Source organism: Peromyscus maniculatus, chromosome 6 (assembly GCF_049852395.1).
Source record: "Peromyscus maniculatus bairdii isolate BWxNUB_F1_BW_parent chromosome 6, HU_Pman_BW_mat_3.1, whole genome shotgun sequence".
NCBI classification, from domain to species: domain Eukaryota; kingdom Metazoa; phylum Chordata; class Mammalia; order Rodentia; family Cricetidae; genus Peromyscus; species Peromyscus maniculatus.
This window is the reverse complement of record NC_134857.1, coordinates 46,393,352-46,413,575: the sequence shown is the minus strand read 5'-3', so window position 1 is coordinate 46,413,575 and position 20,224 is coordinate 46,393,352. Positions and strand designations below refer to the sequence as shown.

The window sequence follows — 20,224 nt, the reverse complement described above, 5'->3', positions numbered from 1 at the left end:
TCCTTAAGTTGCTTTTGGTCATGTTATTTTATTGCAACCACAGGAAAATAACTAATATACCCAGATTATCCTTCAGCCTATTTTACATCTTAACATTTAGGTAAACCTGTTAAAAATAGCCAAAGTCAGTCACTCCCATGATCAGTACTCACAGATGTTCCCATTGCACTCAGAATAGAAGCTAATGTCTTTAAAATAACCTATAAATCCCTTCAGTCTGACTCATACAATAAGTGATTAACTGGCCAAAGAAAGATCTGGCTCCTTGCCCTCAACTCTTGCAAGTTAAACCTCTAAGTGTTAGGATGTCCTTCCCTACAAAGGTGCTGCTGTTTACCTGGAGCCTTTGGCCATGTTGTACTGTCTATGGTCTGTGTTTAGTTATGGTGGTAACCCCGGACTACCCGTTGTCAGCTCCTCCTCTCCAAAAGCTAGAAACTAAAGCCAGTCACACAGGTAGCTATCATGTCTTTGAAGCAAAATGCCAATAACAATTCTGAACACAACAATTTAATTGAGTTTTATTGGTTGGAATTATTCCATGAACATTGCAGGCATTGTTGCAGGGAGGAATAAATACTATCCACAGTATTGTTAGGAAAGAGAAGTTTGAAGTGCCGTGCCTATATACATTTACCCCATACTAATTTTAATCTTCTATTGTTATGATAAAGTATAACCATGAATACAATGGCTTTGTTGAGTTCTGTGAATCCTCTAGTGAGGAATCAGACCCCAAGGGAACCATCTGAACTTGGTGGCTTCCCCTTACCTCCTTAGTGTCATATGTTGCTACTCTGCCACTCATTCATTCTATTCTTATGTTTTTGGCAGCTTTGATGTGACTCCCTTAGAGATTCTTTCTTCTACCTATAGGACTCCCTCCCCCCAACCCATACAATCACTGTTCACTTGCTTTGGGAATTTGTTCAAATTCCGTCTTTTCAGTAAGATCTTCCCTGGATACACTGTTAAAAATTATAGCTGTTCACTGAACATGTGCGTATCCTTGTGTGCTTTGTATTTCTCCAAAAGACTTAGCCTACTTGAAGTGTTATGTATTTCACTCATCATTTTGTTATCTGTCCTGTCCTCATTAGAATGAAATACTCAAGAAATTGGCTAATGAAGCCTGTGTGTTCACTGCTGTTTCCCCAATGTAAGAAATCTGAGATAACACAAGGTAAACACACAGTGAATGCCTGTTGAATGAAGGAATGAATTTTTATGAAAGGATTGAGTCTTTTATGAAAAAAAGTCTAGATGGTGAAAAAAATACTGTAACAAAGCCATAATGAACAATTACTGATGAAATAGAATAACTTTATAAAGATAATGCCACCAACATATTATACAATACATATTAATACCACATGAACCCATTTATCAGTCTCCTAGATTACCCACCAAATCAAATGAAAGAATCATGAGATAAATCAGAATAAGTATTCTAACTTGTAGCAACCCAGAACCAAGGAGTGATAAACATGGGGTTGGGAGTAGAAGGCCTTGGAGAGGAGCTGCTTGTGTAGAAGGCTTAGAAGAAGATAACTAGGCTTTACCCACTCTCACTGAGACTCATTTGTATCCCTTGGGTAAAGTTAAGATGTGAAAAGGCATGATCTTCCAGTTGTATTGGCCAGTCCTGGTAGCAATGAGAGTGTCTGCTCAGTTAAATGGGGCAGAGTCATGCAGTCTTGCCAGGGTAGTAGACTGGAGTGAGAAAACCCATGGGTCTGACAATATCATTAAAGCCCACTCTACAGCTGCTAATCACCAAATAGAGTTCCTCACTCGTAGTCCAGACTTTTAGTGGGAAAGTCTAGCACACACCAAGAACAAATAAGATTGAATTAGAACCCATAGTCGCCGGGCGATGGTGGCGCACGCCTTTAATCCCAGCACTCGGGAGGCAGAGGCAGGCGGATCTCTGTGAGTTCGAGGCCAACCTGGGCTACCAAGTGAGCTCCAGGAAAGGCGCAAAGCTACGCAGAGAAACCCTGTCTCGAAAAACCAAAAAAAAAAAAAAAAAAAAAAAAAAGAACCCATAGTCATCAGCAATTACACTAGAGCAAATCCTCTAGTGTATTTATATTTGAACTCAACTGATAAATCAACTAGGAATCCCAAACAAGAGCCACACTTGTCCCCAGCTTTTGAGAGATGATACTACCTGTTAAATCTAGATGATGATCCTATTTATAGTAACACAGGAATGGGAAAATATGCAGAAAAAGTAAATGTAAAGAGATATCCTATGAGACTGATAGGCAAGGGCTGGGGATGATGACGACAAAGAGTGGTAGAAGAGGCTCATGGCTCCAGCATGTATGTATAACAGACATTGGGTGGCCATTAAAGAATCTAGTTCAGCAAGTGTCACATCTGAGTAGAAGGAATATGCAGAGTGAAAGCCATGAGAACCTCACTCTAGTCAAGGTAACCTAGGGCCACACAGTGGATGGGGATTGGACACGTTACAGAGAACTTGCTTCTCTATGGTGTGAAATTTGTATTGGTGTTCTCCAGAGAAATACTGGCAATGGACTGACTGGTGAGGAGGAATAGATTTTTATGGTTACAGAAGCCTAGCAATAGAGGAGACTCAACAGAATTCCTTAGGAGTACTAAGTCCAAATACCCAAGAACCAATAGAACTGACGGTAGATGTCCAAGTCTAGAAGCAACAAGGAAGGAGTAGTTGCATCCTACTTGTGGAAAGGTTAGCCTTTTTGTTCTGTTCAGGCCTCCAACTTCCTGGATGATGATCAACACACGAGAGAAAGCAACCGTCCTTCAAATGTTAATATCATCCTCAAAGTTTTCTTCTTAGGCATATGCATAATAATGCTCAACCAGAAACTCTATGGATACTGAATCTCTATGAGATCAATGTTGTACTCAATTACCCAGAATTTAGACCCAAGATATTTTTAGGAAAGAAAGGAAAGAAATGGTAAGGAGACTATGGATGGAGAGCCTGGCAGAATATTCCAGCACCTGGTAATCTGGCTAATTTGTCTTTCAGGAAACAACAGTATCTTATTTGTTATTTTCCTGATTAACAATTCATTTACTCAACCAATATTTATTTCTTGAATTCTAGACTTGATGTCAGATCCTGAGAATGCGGCAATTAACCTTACAGATAAAATCACACTCCAGTGGCAGAGACAGACAACACAGAAGTAAACAAGAAAGGCGGCTAAGAGGGAAGGAAGAGGATGACGTTTTAATGAATCTTATAAGCAAGTTATGGTGAAGGTTTAATCTTTGAGGAATCTCACAGGTGCTGGTATTATACAACTGTCACTTCAGGAGCAATCATAGCTGCTGCAGAGCTGTAACCAGCTTCTAAATTGTATGCTGAGTTATAGAACGCTGTCAAATTCCAAAAGCCATGTGAATCACTGACCAGTTAGTGCCCTTGAGAATCTAAAGAGCATAGTTAACGAGCTGCATATTCCACACCCACACTCCACAACTGTCAAAGCTTCCATCACACTCAAGTTAAGAAGAATACCATGGAGGGGAAAACAAAACAAAACAAAACAAAAAATGGTGAACAATAATCAGGCTGGTATCCCTTGCCTCAAAGCATCCCAGGACCCTTGTCTCCTGGGTTTCCGATTTCTCTTCTATGGGTGCTCTAGGACCTCTGGCTAGAATCCATTCTTTTCCACTCCAGTGGCCAGCTCTCTTGATCTTCTGCTCTACCCTTTGGCCTTGTTTCTTGGCCCAATCATTTGTGGGCCCACGCTGAAAGGATGCACAATCTTGAGATACCTGCTTTGGCAGTCCTCACCTTACTGCATTCCCAGGGCCAGTTAGTATTCTCCCTGCCCCGTTCTTGAAGCGCCTGCCTGGTGCCTCCTCCACACACAGACCATGAGCACCACCTCTCTGCAGAGGATGTATTGCAACCAGAAGAACACAAATAACTGTTACTTGACTTCTTTTCCCTAAGGTCAGCGTTCTCTTGAAAAAAACAAAAAAAAACAAAACAAAAAAAAAAAAAAAAAACGCTTGGGTTTAGCTCTAAGTTCCAGATGAAAATATGGCAGACATCCTCTGGCAACTGTGGATACAATGTGACCAACTGTCTCATGTTCCTGCTGCCACAAACTTAATTGAAGCGTTCTCCCTGGGATGCCTTCCCTACCATGACAGACCAAAGTAAACCTTCCTTTTTCAACATTCTTTTGCTGGGTATTTTGTCATGCCAATGAAAAGAAAGTAACAAATATAGCTGGGAATGAAAGGTCTGTTTTCTCAGTCAGCCACGCTTAGGAGTTGGTAGATTGAAGCATGATTCTAACTAATCTTAACAATAAAAACCTGGAGTCAGATATTAAGGGTGAAAGCTGAAAGATCAGAAAAGCAGAGCAGCAGCCACTAGAAACTTCTTACCTCTATGAATCCTCAGACCAAATGAGGTGGGGGCCTGAGATCTTGTCTCCACCTACCTTATATTCCTGTCTCCACCTCCCTAGTGCTGGGATTAAAGGTGTGTACCACCGCCACCTGGCTCTGTTTCCCTTTTAGACCGGTTCAATCTCATGGAGCCCAGGGTGGCCTTGAACTTCTGATCTTCCTGCTTTCTCCTCCCAAATGCTATGATTAAAGGTGTGTGCCACCACTGCCTGGCCTCTATGGCTAGCTCTGCCCTCTGATCTCCAGGCAAGTTTTATTTGTTAGAACACAAAGTATCACATACCAGTAGTTACTTTAGATACTCTGCTAGAAACTTCTGAGCATATACTATTTGCTCTATAGAACACTCAACTAACCATTTTGGAAAAATCTACTAGTAGATCTACTAGGGCATATGGGGCTTTTGATTAGGATTTCAGTACCAGCAAAGAAATTCCCTGCTGTAGAGTGGTCCTCAGACCCCATCAGATAGTGGTCAGTTGCCCCTTAACAATCACGCATGCCATTATTACAGCATTGGGCACATCTTGCATACCAGTTCAGTATTGTAGTGGTCCAGTGCTGAGTAAGAACATTGATGTCATTTTCCACCAGTAGCCTAAATAACATCTTCTGACACTATGAAAGCTAGCCATCAGGGAAGAAGCTTCCTGGTTTATTTGAGATTGGTTTTTCTGTTTCCTGCACCCAAAACGCATTATAGTGTTGTGGTGGTTTGAATGAGAATGGCCTCGGTAGGCTCATATATTTGAATGCTTAGTTATTAGACAGTGGCACTACTTGAGAAGGATTAGGAGGTGTGGCATTGTTGGAGTAGATGAAGCCATGTTGGAAGGAGTGTGTCACTAGGGGTGGACTTTAAGGTTTCAAAAGCCCATGCCAAGCTCAGAGTCTCTCTCTTCCTGCTGCTTGCAGGCCCAGATGTAGAACTCTCAGCTACTTCTGTCTGTACCATCTCTGCCTGTGTGCCACCATGTTCTGCTCCATGATAAGGAACTAAACCTCTGAAACCTGAAGCAAGCTCTAATTAAATGTTCTCTTTGGTAAGAGTTGCTGTGGTCATAGTGTCTCTTCACAGCAATAGAATGGTGACTAAGACAGGTGTCTTCAGCATTAGGGTCATGCAGTTATGGTGGGTAACTGAAGGCAATGGCAATAACCTGCATTGTTCTGGAGACATTTGGGGTCTATCTGACGAATACCTTATTAAGGAAGTATCTCAAGTCTTGCACTATGAGTTTTATTTAACAGTCATGTCTTTTTGGAAGCAACGTTGTCTACCTTTGTGGGATAATTCTGTTTGAACTCTTTTTGTTTTATAGTTATATTTTGAAATTGGCTTAGTGAATACTGGATTTCTGTAATGCTTTTTCATAGCTCTTTATTTTGGGCTAATAACCCACCACTCTCTCCTCTCCTTTATGTACCCCACTTAATCCATTAACCGCCAGGCTACTCCCTCTTCTCGCATATCACATTTATTCTAACATTCACACTGGGCTGTCAGATAGTAAGTTTCCCATTTTCCTTCCTTTTGGTTAACCCTCTACCCCTCACATCTTGGTTCTCCCTGTACTACTGTACTGCTTCCTGCTCAAGCCTTCCAATCCCCAGGATTTCACCTCTCTACTTTCCTTTTGCCTGTAATCTACCCCCCTAAGGGCCTTCTCTGGCTTCTGAAACTTGTACTTCAAGTTAAACACATACAGGGAGAACATATGGCGCTTATCTTTCTGCACCTGATATACCTTACTCAGTATTTTTTTTCTGCTTCATCCATTTACATGCAGATTTCAGGATTTCATTTTTCTTTAGAGTTGAGTAATATTTCATTGTGTATATGTGCCTCATTTGTCTTATTCAGTCATCTGTGGATGGGCATACAGGTTGATTTCATTTCCTAGCTATTGTAAGTAGAGTGACAATGAAGTAGAATCAGCTGCTGTTATTTTTGTAAATGCTCTCAAATTGCCTTCTACATATTTATGCTTATACTCAAAAGCTGGGGTCATTTTCGGTCTTGGTTCAGAAGCATCCTTTTGCAGAGAGCAGCAGTCGGTGCTGAGAGGCACAATTGGAGAAAGTGCTGAGAATAAGAAATGGAATGTTTAGCCCTAATGGGACAGCTTCAGCAACCCTTACTTCTGCCAACTCTCAGAGACCACTGTGGGAGAGGAGACAGAAAGAACGAGAAGACAGAGGACGGAGAAGGCTGTGGGGTGCTTCTGGACATGACAGTGTTGTTGCACTCACGTACTCACAGCAGCTGTGGCTATCTGCACAAGACCTGAATAAGATCAAGCCAGCCAAAACTCCAGCATAGGTGGAGGAGGAGCTCTCAAGACTGTACTCCTTGCTGAGAAGCTATGAACAGTTCACAGCTGCTGGGAGAAGGAGGGCTTTTTTGTTTTTTGTTTTTAACCACTAGTAGGTGTCTCATGATGCAGCACATGGTTTCATGCACTCATGTGATATCATATGGGACTACTAAATGGACACAGTGGGTTATAGAAGAAGAGACAGGGAAAGAGGAGGAGGAGATGAAATTGAAAGAGGGACATGTTGAAGGAAATACAGAGGGAACTGGAGGAAAATTCATGGAGTAGATATGATAGTATTGCATTGTGTGTGTGTGTGTGTGTGTGTGTGTGTGTGTGTATGTATGTATGTATGTATGTATGTATGTGTGTGTATGTATGAAATTCTTAAGAATGAAAAAATTTAAAAATTGAAGTTAAAGTAATAAAACACCTAACTGGGTTAGGCTATAATAAACCTGCTATAGCATCTGGGCTTTTCAGAAACCCAGGAATATGCTGGGCATAATCTGTTACTTTTTTCTCACTATGAAAATATCCTGTTGACACAATCAGGTTAACTCTATATATTCTGGGGGGGAAAATCCTGCTAGCTTCATTCCAAAAAATGGAAAGCCTTTCTTTTTTTATGAAATAGCACAGCCTACTGACATTCACAAGCACTGCAGGGAAATTCAGAAGGGTTTTTTGGGTGGAGGGTGGATAAAATTGGTTGGCCTATGGTTGCTCCTTTGTTAGGAAAATCATGTTTCAAAATACTTGTTGTTTTCAGAGGAACAATAACCTCCACATAACAACAACCTCCATATGAGAAAATATGGTTCGTGTAACTCAGTGTTATTTTTAAGTCTTGAATCTCTGATATTTTCATCATGCTACATAAGCAAAGCAACTTCTACCCTAGGAAAATCACAGTGGAAATTTCAAAACAAATTGAGTTTTCATCTCTCATTATTTCAAGCTGCAATCATGCTCAGATTCTAGGGCCTTTCTTATTTAAAGCTACACTGCCAAACTGTACTTGTTTTGAAACTTCTGTTCCATTCCCCAGGCAATGAGCATGGCGCTCTGTGCTGAATAAGCCACACTACTATGTCTTTCAGCTCCCCCACCAGCCGCCTATTCCGATTTCAAATCACACACATTCTGAGCCCCATCCATCTCACTGCCATCTCCATCCCTCCAGAAATACTGTAAGAGGTCCACAGCCAGAGGCTCGGAGAAATGAGAACAGGCCCCAGGACCGACCCAAATTAGACTGGCCTAAAATAAATCATGTCAGCATGTCTTAATATTACTCCTGTACAGGCAGCATTTTTCTAGGCTATTGTTCTTTAGACATGGCCCTAGCTACTTTTAAAGCAGAGCTGAGTGTGCCAAGCATCCCATGGAAAGAGCAGGCCACAGGAACTCTTGGAGAATGCTATGTGAGAAGGGGGTCCTCGGCTGACAACGGTGAATTCAATTTTAATGCGAAATGATGTTCCTCTTCCCCACTACCGCAGCCCTGTAATGTTATGGAAAGCAGAACGGATTGCCTTCCTGGTGCCTTCTGTATGCCCTCCATGTGAATGCTATTATTCGATAAGGGTTTGCTCCTTTTGTTATATAGGCTAGGAAGCTACACAGGGATCAGGAAAGGGGAGAGGCTGGGCCTGTGAGCAAATCCTGTGAGGCTATCATCTTCTCATTAGGAAAGAACCCCAGAAAGGTGTTCAGAGTGGAAAGTGCTTCCCATCACTCTTTAGTATCTTTATTATGATATCAGTGAAATCCAACAGCCAGCAAGTGTCCCAGACGCACTGCTCAGACATATCTAGAAAATCTCTCAGCTAGGTGACGTGTCTCCCGATTTAACTTTCCCTTTCTTCAGTCAGTCCTCTTTTGTGCAGTCAGTGAGGAGCACTGCGCATGTCCTGCACCTTTGCCCTGCCTCTCCCCGTAGCCCACAGGCTTCTTCCCCTCTGCTCTTGGTTTTAGGACAAGCCATGTCTCCTTCCTGTTTCTACCTGCCTTCTAGAAATTCTGTGTAGTTTGGCTTAGATGACACACTTGTGTGTCAGAAGCCTCTGAGAAGTCTCCAGTCTGATGACACCAGGGAAAGCTAGCAGGACTGGAACCCAAGCTGCTGGGAGTTCTGGCCCCTTTCATTTCCTTCCGTCTCAAATATTTTTATTCTAGACACATTATTCAAGGCAATAAGAGTACAGTGTTGATAATATATACCATCATATTACAACCATTTTAGGAACAAATTAGCCCAAATTTTAATTTGATCAGATGGGAATGCATGTGTTAAGTGAAAAGACGTGAGGAAAAAAAGTAGCATTTTCTGAGTGTTCGCTAGCAATCTGCTCCAATCGAATAAGCCACAAATCTGTAAATGTTAATGAGGGAGAAATAGCAATGATCTCAGAAATGTGTGTGTGCCCATGCAAGTGTGCATGTGTGTTCACATGTGTGATGGGAGTTGGAAACAAATGTGGAGAATATGAGAAAACACCGAGCTATGACTTAAGGGGTAGCAGTCTAGTCCTAGCTGTGTTGGTGGCTGGAAATGTCACTTCAGTGTAATAGTCAATATCTCATGGCCTGGATTTCAGCGTCGAGGAACTGGAAGAGATTATCTCCGAACTCTGTTCTATATCTAAGAATTCCCTGTCTCTCCTCTTTCTTCTCTTCCTTCTCCCTATCTTTAGTTCAAGGCTAGAGAAATACTGTACCATCATCTGCAAAGCAATACTGTTTTTTATTTTGTTTTGTATCTCAGAAACAATTGTTTTATCCCTTAAACCCAAACAAGTCTTGTCATTAGGGAAAGAGAGATGGGGAGAGGGAGAGAGGGAAGGAGGGAAGGATTGAGGAAGGGATGAGAGAGATTAAGGGTGTATGATTACTATTGTGAAACTGACCAGTACAGTTTGTATCAAACCCATTCTGTTTCTTCCTTTGCTTCTGCTGATTTATTGATTGCTGTAGGATGCTGCTGAGGATGCCATTCATTACGCACAAAACGCTGAGGGGTATTTCTCTCCAGACTTTTAATCAAGAGGCATGAGATACAGTTGAGAAGGTGACCTTCTCCTCCAGGACCCCAGGAACTATAAAGAATTGACTTCCCTCTTTGGGGTTTGATGTTGTGGGAAGTCTGGGGCCATATCAAGGCCAGCATTTTGCAACCCCACTGGCCTGTCTGCAGTCTGCCCTCTCCCTTTACTGTGTCTTTCTGCTCTTTTAGTCTTTCCTGGGCTGATTTTCTCTTCATCTTTTTAGTTAATTTTTACCTTCCTATGTGATATACATTTGGGCTCTTTATCCCTGAATAAAAGGCTTAAGATAAATATACATAAACAAATAACCTGTACAACTAAAAACATTGCTTTTTGGACCCATAGTCAGCAAACCACAAGCCACCAAATCCAGCATGGCACCTGTTTTTGCATGACCCGTAAGCTAAAAGTGCTTTTTACATCTTTTAATGACATGGGGGGGGGGAAGGCGAAGACTATCTATGACATGTTAAAATTATATAAAATTCAAATTTCAGTGCCAATAAATAGTTATGTTGGGATATAGTTCAGTTTTTTTATGTATTATCTATGGCTAACTTCCTCAACCATAGAAGAGGTCAAAAAATATAACAAAAGCTAACCACACCCTCAAGCTTAAAATATGTACTACTTAAAAAATATATGTACTACTTACAGGAAAAGCTTGCTGACCCCTGGGTTATCATCAATTTACACCTGTATCAGTTATTAGCACATTCCTGCCGTTATTAGTACAATCAGATTGCCCTAAAACTAGAAATATGCCGCCCCTTAGCAGTCTAGATGTGTCTTGTGCTTTGTTCAAACCTGCTCTTCAGTATATTTTATTTAATCTTGACTCAAGTGTGTGTTTCCTGCCTGCCTCACAGTTCAATGTGTTGTAACAGAAATGCTTAATGCCCAGCCTCTTGGAAACGACTGCTCTCTTGGTGGTTATTTTGTAGACTCTAATACAACAGAGTTTTACACTTCTGCTTTTTCTGAGAATTCTAAGCTAAAAGAAGGGTCTCCACTCCAACTTGGAGCACTTTTTCGCTATTCTCAAACTCTTCCCTCCAATTTCTTTTCAATTTATACACGCATTTGCCTATTTACTGGTTTATCCTCCTTTCCTCACCAACTTTAGTTAGAAATAGTACCGGGTCTCCATGGGAACACAGCCCAACACTCCCTCAGGGATGATGAAGGGCCTCAGCAGCTGGCCCTGGGCTGAAGGCTGCAATGGCATTTGCCCATATTAGGAAGAAGACAGCAGCAGCCTCCCTTGCTCCCAGACTGCAGGGCTCTGAAGCTCACATGGGACCTGCATGGATGGTGCAAGGCTATCATGTTTCATCGCCTTTTACTCCCAAGAAAAATCTCCTATGATTATTGTCAGCTGATGGGCTTGCATCTCCCCTCACCTTCAGACTGACAAACAGAAGCTACAGGGGAACTGGAAAGAGAACCTGAATTTAGTGAGTGTTTACTTTGTGTTAGGCATCTAATATATCATTTCAAAATCAATATCTCAATTCTCAAACTGGCAGAGCTGGGATATGCTTCTGGCCTGCTTAATGCCTAACTTTATCTCCTTTCCACTACATATGAAACAGAATGATATCTTCCAAGATGAATAGAAAGGACAAAGGCAAACAGACATGTCTTCACACAGTCATTGTCCTTTCTCACACCATTTACCCTGGGAGGAAATATTATAATAAAGAGAAGCCCAGGCTTAACCATGCCCCAACTACTTTTGTAAAAAATGAAGGTAGGAGCCAAGTTGAAGAGGAACCAAAAGAGTCATAGTCCTCGTCCCTAAAACTCCCACTTTATCAGTAAAAGGAAATCTCCTAAATAATGAGTTAACAGGTGTCTTGAGAGAAGAAATGAAGCTCTGTGGAAACTGGAGAAGTGTAATGAAGGAAGCACCAGGAAGATGTGCAGGAGCACAGCAATTCATCATGACTCAAAGCTTTGACTGTTTCACAGGGTCAACGACAAGGTTAACTTGGCTCTCCTCTTTTCAAATTCATAAAATTTACTTTGTGTTCTTTGAGGTCCCATTTCTTAGGAGAGCATGATCTAGGATTATAGATGTTTGTCCAAGAGCTTGTCTACACAAGGCATCCCCTGAATCACAGAGCCTTGCTCACGTGAAGACTCCCCAGACATAGCTGAGGAGCAGGTTAAAGGCTGACCACAAGAGAGGTGGGCTCCAGGCCCCATTTTCAGCAGAAGCAACTCAACTCTCAGTTGTTTGAAGAAAGTGTTTCTGGTTGTTACAAACTTTTAAGAAGCACTGTCCTAGAATGTATCTGTATCCAAACAATGGCACACAAACCTGAATGTGGAGAGGTTTTGGAACAAGGGCTTTTGAAAGGGAATGAACACTCTCTGAAGAGTTATATAAATAAGACTTCATGGTAGGACTATGCACCCTATGACAAACACAGAGAAACAATGCATCTCCCCTTCACCTGATCTGCATGCACACACCACTCTCACAACCACCACTGAGAGTCAAGGGGAGCACAGGAAGACAGTGAGGGGGTGTGAGGAGGCTGAGGGAGAAGACTCCTGCCCAATGCAGAGTCAGAAGGGAGGCAGTGAGGAATAGCCAGCATGTGCTGCACCCCAGTGTGTGCAGCTGAGTTCTCCTAGACAGATGGGGGACTCTTCCTGGTCCTCACTTCTAAGGCATCATAGGTAGACTGTCCTGAGCTCTCTAAGCATCCACAGAAGTCTGTTCCTCTCCTGCACCAGCCCTTTATTATATAAACCATCTGTGTAAAACACGTTGCTCTCCAGAGAGGAGCCACATTATTGCAAATTGCTTTATTAATAAAATTAGCTGGTAAATCAGAACAGCAGCTACTCTACTAAAATAGACCTTTAGAATGGGAAAACGAAGCCATTGGGGACAGCTTGTACATGAAAAAAGAAAAGAAAAAAGAAACCTCAACCCTGAGAAGTCCAAGTTTTGACATTAGCTTAGGACAAGCATCCTTTACCGATGTTTTGGGTATCCTTGTTCTTCTAAGTGGATTTTACTTAACCTCCAGACTCTGGAGGAGGAAGGCTCCATGCAGATGCTCAGATTCTGCAGCTGACTTAGTACAACACAGCTTATAGAAGGCAGGACAAATTGCTTTAAAAAAAACAAACATTATTTACCTTCTAAGAGCAACTGATAAATACACACTCGACCTCACACCAAGAAAAAAAATATATCTCCCTTTCATTTCCAAATAATAGTACTGGAAGGCTAGTGCAGAACAGGAGATTTTTCTTGGACTATGTTGATAAAAAGTACCATCATTTCAAGAACCTGAACTAGCCCACATGATTTAGGCTTAAAAGAAGGTAATAACAGTGGAAGCCTGAGCAGCATTGGAGAACATTCTGCTCAACTTGATCAACTGCCTGGAGGAGCATGGAGTCCACGATCTTCATTACAAGCTGCTCAATCACCTACTTCCTCAGAGCCAAAGCTATTCGTACTGGCAGCACATGGCCTTCCTCTCACAAGGGAGCTAGGGCCCTTCCACAGGTGTGCTTGACGCTCTTTTGCGTCAGTCACCCTTTGAGCAGAGCACGATAGTGGAAAGTAAAAGCAAGCAAGCCACAGACTCAAGAAGGTGAGTGGTTGCATTTGGTTTTTTCCTGTCCCGTAACATCTTATCTTGCTATTTCAATCTTTATTCTCTAACAGCAAAAATCTTTGACTTCAGTACAGTTTCCGGTTAAGTTTTATTGCAATCGACAGTACCTGTAGGCCATGCCTGTCTTCGCCTTGGTGGTTTCCCGCAACGAAACTCCATGGGCACGTAAAAACTTCTCCACGGATTTCCCTTCTGTAGTCCCACTTGGTCTAACAGGCCAGCAGGCTCCCTGAGGCTGAGTCTTGGCCACCGTGAGGTGCCGTCGGCATTTTAGAGCTGATTCACTGGATTTGGGCAGACCCAGCTTAGGGCTGGGGATGTCTGCACAGGCAGGTTTATAAAGGTGCATGGCTCAAAAGCCCAAGAAGACAAAGCAAACTTCACAGCACTTAGCTTTAAGACTGGTCAAGACTAACTCAGGCTTTCTGGATTTGGTCCATTCCCTAAAAGGGACCAGCTTGCTTTTTTTTTTTTTTTTAAGATCTCCCTTCCTATTATTTTAATCTGAGCAGGCTTCCAAGTCCCCCGGCAGAGTTCTTGGTTGTGTGGTCTCTGCCCCTAGGCTTGGGCAGAAAAGAGCCTGATTGGAAGCCAACAGTCGTTCTCTTCTCTTTAAAAGTCTCAGAGTCAGATGAAAGACAACTATGTCTTGGCTCTAGGGAAAAATGTGAGCATGTTTTCCCATGTCTTTCTATTTAGGTAAAAGAAATATTTTTAGTAGGATACCAGCCAGATCTGTTACCATAAAGTCTTGGGAATGAGAGTCATAAATGCATCAGTAGACCTCTCTAAACTATCAAATAGTTCATAAACAAGTAATCTTTATATTGATGTCAGGATTCATTTTTTAGTTATTTCTGTCAGATGATGAGAAAAATCAATGAAGTGGGTATAGGAAACAGAAAGCCTCTACAAACACGGACAACTGGGTGTTAAAAAAAGCCTAGGTGGAAGGTTAGAGCTTTCAACAGGTGGAGCATTGACATTTATGAGGATAACAAAACAAAATGGGAAGAAGAAGGTAAGTAAACCTGAGCTGGAGAAATGGCCTAGCTGTTGAGAAAGCTTCCGGCTCTTACAGGCCCCCAAGCCTGGTTCCCAGTACCACACCGGGAGGTTCACAACCACGGGAAATCCCAGCTCCAGGGATCTGGTGTCTACTTTTCAATGCGGCAGGCCCATGCACTCATGTGCACATTCCCACACTGATACACACACATAATGATTCTAAAAAACAAAGATAAGTGAATCCTGGACTTAAGTTCACAATCCTACTGGTCTTTCTTCACCATAGTTTAAGCACAACTGACTTCTTGGTTTCCTAGTCCTCAACCAAGTAAAAATGGAAAATACACAAAAATAGCAGTTAGGGCCAGGTATACTGAAAGCTGCGACAGAAGCTGACAGCAACAGGAGACTACAGAAGAATGGGGGGAAGAATGCAGAAACACAAACCCAAAACTCAAGTAACAAATGCTTTTCCTGATTTCTAAGGCATCTTATACATCTTAACAACCCCAGGGGACATTTAATTTTTTAAACTAATATATTAAAATAAAAATCATCTAACATACAATACAGAGTCTGAAAGCAAATGGCTTAGCAGCAGCAGTGAATTGAAAACATTCCGTAACCACGCCTCGATCTTTCAGCAACACTCCTCCATTCATCTGAAGTAAGATGTCCCAGGCAATGATCAATTTATTCTACCTACTTCCTCAACTTCAGAAACCCCTCAACCCACAATGTGCCAGGATGGATTTGCTTGCCTTTGATATTTTATCCAAAGAGAATCATGGGTGGTATGCCAACTTGTATCTGGCTTCTTCCACTTAACCCAACGTTCCAGAGGCTCACCCATGTTATTACAATTCACTTATTTATGTCCATGAATAATGTTCCATTGTATGCGCGTACCACCACCACAGTTGGTTCATTCATTCCTCAGTTGAGGAACACTGGGATATTTTTCACCAGATGGCCATTTTGAAGAGTCCTGTTATGAAATGTGTGGATGTGCAGAGACTTGAACACCAAGGTTTCCTTCAGCCGTATTCATAAGAGCTACGTTGTGAAGCCAACCTAAGGAGTCGACAGCAGAGGAGTGAGTGAGGAAAATGTGGAATACAAGCAAGGCGGAATCCTGTTCAGCCATAAAGAGCAAAGCTTTGCAGTTTTCAGGAAGATGAACACTACTGGAGACCATCATGTAGCAAATTAAAGTGATCACAGAAAGGCAAATATAGGTACATGAGATGACACACATAAATAAAACTGATTATGAGGGATAACATGTTCAATGTGAACTATATTAACATAAGTACAAAACTTTTTTTTATTTAATGTACTTAAATATATTAATGTAAGTAAAAAAATCAATAAAATAAAATTTAGAAGATTTTTTTTAAGAACATGCCTAGGAGTAGAATTACAGGATCGTATGAGACATCTACATATAAGTTTTGAGACATGGCCAAGCTGTTTTCCATGAGAAATGAAACCATTTTTACCTTCTAGCTTTGCACACAATTTCAAATCTCAATGCATCTATGGCAGCAGCTCATCATATGGCGTGCATTTCAAGTGTAAGTGGAGGATACTTCACTGCAGTTTTCATTCACATTTCCCCAATCATTACTGGAGCAGACTGCTTTTCTCTACCTTGAATAGCTTTTTAAGAAGAATGTTTAAGTTCTTTTTCACTTTTCAATTTGTATGCTTTTTTTGTTGACTTGTCAGAGTCTTTATGTGATCTTAATATTAAAGACCTGACACACTGTTCTAGCACTTCCCCACATTCTGTAGGTTGTCACTTTGCATTTTTCAAGGCTTTCTTGTTTCATTCTTTGACATTTTCATCATGTAAATAATGAACTTTGGTCCTTATCCCCTAGTGCCTGTCTGAGCTCCCTCCTCCCACCAGAACCTGGGTTCTCAGCAAGTCTTCTCCTATTTTCATGCCTGTGTGTGTGTGTGTGTGTGTGTGTGTGTGTGTGTAAGAGAGAGACAGAGAGAGAGACTGAGAGACAGAGAGGGGGGTGGTTGGAGACTAGGTTCAAATAACGGTGCCTGCATGAGCATGGGTGGGAGGTTATTTACTGGAGCATTGTAATTAATGTATCAGTGGTCCAAGACTTATTTCCTTTGCTTCCCTATTAGTGCTTCTAACAAAAAGTTGAATAGAAATGAAAATAAGTATCCTTTTCTTGCACCTGATTTTAGAGATAAATTGTTCAGTCTTTCACTACTGGTTAAAATTGTGGTCATGGGCTTCTCACATATTAATTTTTTTATGCCTAAGTAGTTTCCTTCTATTACTAATTTTTTAAATGTTATTCTTTTTGTTTTGTTATGTTTTTTGTTTGTTTGGTTTTGGTTTTTGGAGGCAGAATTTCCCTGTGTAGCCCTGGCTGTCCTGGAACTCGCTCTATAGACCAGGCTGACCTCAAACTCACAGAGATCCATCTGCCCCGGCCTCCAAAGTGCTGGGATTAAAGGCATGCACCACCAAAAAAAAAATGAAAAGGAAAAAGAAAGAAAGAAGGAAGGAAGGGAGGGAGGGAGGAAGGAAGGATGAAAGAAAGAAAAAGAGAGAGAGAGAGAGAGAGAGAGAGAGAGAGAGAGAGAGAGAGAGAGAGAGAGAGAGAGAGAGAGAGAGAGAGAGAGAGAAAGTGACCCCTCTTCCTCTGGCCACCACCAACTATGAATATTCCTCAGGAGGGTTAGGCCACAGAAGCTCTTTTCTCTTTCCAGATTAGATGAATATTCCTTGGGAGGGTTAGGCCACAGAAGCCCTTTTCTCTTTCCAGCTTAGATGTGGAGGGCCAAACTCGTCCATGTCTTGTGCAGGTAACCACAGCTGCATTGAGTGTGTGAGCACATGATCATGACACTTTTCCACAGCAGTCTTCAGGAACCTCTGGCTCTTATCATCTCTTTGCCCCTTCTTCCACAGCAGAGGACATTTTAACATAGCACAATAGTTAATATCCTCTATGGTAAACTCACATTGTCAAATTATTTCCTCAGGTTTAAAAATTACATTAAGGCCCTCATACTTTTAGTTTCAATTACTGGGAAAATCACTTGGTGAAAGTTTTATTAGATCCCAAAGTCAGATGAATGGAGCCTCATTTTCTCTTTTTTGGAAATATCATCTGCCCGCCCTCCCAAGATTTTCTTCAGTTAACACTAATTTGGTGGGCTAGCCTAAGAAGGGCAACTTTGCTCTCAGCTGTCTTTTTGGTGACTGTCCTACCTATCTCTTGGTTTGCATCTCCACAAACCCCTGTGCATCCCTGTTGAAACTTCGTTACCATGATGCATTTGGTATGCTATTTTTCCCTCATGCTTTCTTGCCTCCCTGTTCCATTCCAAAACAAATCACTTCATATTTCTACAGAATTCCCCTCACACTTCTAATATCACACCCATTTACTACTACTATAGTCTTGTGTCCTTGAAAACACTCCATGGTCGTTGGGGCAGGAGGCCTTCCTGAATAGTCCTTGTGTGTCTCAAACTAGACCATGACGATGTTGAAATCTTTTTAGTGAATTAACTTTCTAGTTTGATTACTAGAGATTATTTCAGTGTTACACATATGTTAATGAAAGATCATCCTGGGATGTACATCTGTTCTGGGTTTTGTTGTTGTGTTGTTTTTTTTCTTTCTTCCTATTTACTTTTCTGCTTCTTTTTCTTTCTTTCTTCTTCTTTTTTTCTATCTCTGAAGACAGGTATCATCGGAAATGTATTTAACTGAAAATACTTTAAAACACACGTAAACTTAATACTTTTCTACCATATCTTTTGGATAATTCACCATCTGGAATGTAAAATACTGCAAACAAGTTTAATCACTTAAAATGTGTGTAACAAGCAACTGTTATTTGGATAGTCTCATCATTCAAATTCCTAAGCTTGCAGACAGAGCTGGTCTTTTAGCACATCTTGCTTGTGGATTGTTTATACTGATTAGCAGCTACTTAGCCCTAGAGGAAATTAAACAACTTAACAGCTCTTTTGTACAGTTTATTTCATTCTTAACACTCATTGTAAGCAAATGAAATGTGAATATTAAACTATGAAATGCACTCTGAGCTTTATTTTTTTTAGTAAAGAATTTTAAATGAGAGATATTTGTACAAAAACAAGGTCCCTTGAGCACGAAGTGGAATTGTCTTAACTAATTATTCTCAGAGTCCTCACCACTCTGTGTACACACACACACACACACACACACACACACACACACACACACACACACACACACAAAACTGATTGAAGGTAGTGACTCAGAGAAGAAATGACTAATGCAAAACCACACTGTATCCTGCTTCTGGCAAATGAATGGCTGTTTGACTGCCATCAAGCATCCTGTAGGTTTTATTATGAAAAACACATAATAAATATCATTTGAGTGGACATAATAACCAAGACACTCCTCCTAGAAGCACACACCCGGATGGTTCTGAAATAACAGACTGAATCAACAGGTCACTTGACTCTGGACCCATGCTCTGTGACTTATGTTTCCGTGTGCCTGATCTGTCTCATGGGATGCCAGGCTGTGTGTCTGGCGCCAGAGGCTATGGCTGTTGCCATGGAAAGGAAGGAGTGACTGCACTACCAAGATGTCCTCTCCCAACCCAAAGGAGGAGGATGGGAACACGAGCTTCAGGGAGCCTCAGCAGGCCTCCTGTGATCCTTGGGGATGCACAGAACTTCCAGATTCAGAATGAGAGCTGAGTGTTCATGGACGCACACAGAAGGATGTTTACTTCATCAGTGTCCCGTGTCCCTGCCAGCCTGGTATCAGATCACCTTCTCCAGTTTTCTAAAGTGTCATCAGCCTTCTCAGTGAGACAGGAAAGTTGAAATCCAAGCAGGGAAGTGCAAAGAGATTGACTCAGCATGTGCCCAAGGAAAGGTCAGGTCAAAGGATCAGGCTTTGAAAGAAAGGAATATTATTGAAACTGATGGGCAGTGCAGATCTCTCCTTGTTAAAGGGAATTGCCAAATTCACGTTGCTGACTTGAACCACTTCCCTGGGGTAGAGACTGGCTAGCTGTAGCATGTCCATTTCTCTTCCTTCTTAAGCGTGCATTTGGACTGCAAGTCCCAGCATCCCATTGAGTTAGTGTGGTCACGTGACTGACCCCCCCCCCCATAACTCACAGACAGTAGCACCTTCCATGTGATCTTCCCTCCTTTCTCCCTTGTATCTGAGGGATGGATGTCAATACTCAAGCCGTCTAAAGGTAAAGATGACAGAGCACTCACCTCAGGTCCTACTCAAGTGGACCTTCAGGCTTGTGACTGGACTTGAAAAGTAAATATTCTCATATTGGGTCACTCATGTGTCAGCATTTAGCAGCTGGGGGTAGCTTTATGATCAATGGCTTCATTAGGTAAGAAGTATTTGCGCACAGCCATCCCATCAGCATTAGGAGCCCTTCCTCAGTTAGGGATAGCAGTCTGGATGGAAGCCCACTTTAAATCTCTGGCAACCAAAGAAGTACTTGTCAAGTTTCCCTTTGCCAAATTTAGATCTCAGTGTGTGTGTGTGCCCATACACATAAAACTGTCAGTTTCCCTGAACTCAGAGTGGAGTTCCTCTCTAACACTGGGAGATGGACACTTGATGACGTTTAACATATCCAGAAGGCTGTGACTGAAGGAGCGCAGCTTCAGCTATCATCTCCAGAGGAGTGTAGGCAAGCATTCTTCAGCCCCCTGTGCCGCTTCATTCCCACAAAACACAGAACCCAAC

General features: G+C 41.7%; 1 protein-coding gene across 1 annotated transcript in view; it reads right to left on the bottom strand.

The window, feature by feature from the left end:
- Positions 1 to 13,996, bottom strand: part of Kcnab1 (potassium voltage-gated channel subfamily A regulatory beta subunit 1) — a 368,345-nt gene extending 354,349 nt beyond the window's left edge. Inside the window, exon 1 of the mRNA XM_076574194.1 lies at positions 13,557 to 13,996. Coding sequence (XP_076430309.1) covers positions 13,557 to 13,798 — 242 coding nt within the window. The 5' untranslated portion in view covers positions 13,799 to 13,996. The remainder of the gene's footprint in view (positions 1 to 13,556) is intronic.
- Positions 13,997 to 20,224: the final 6,228 nt, after the last annotated feature.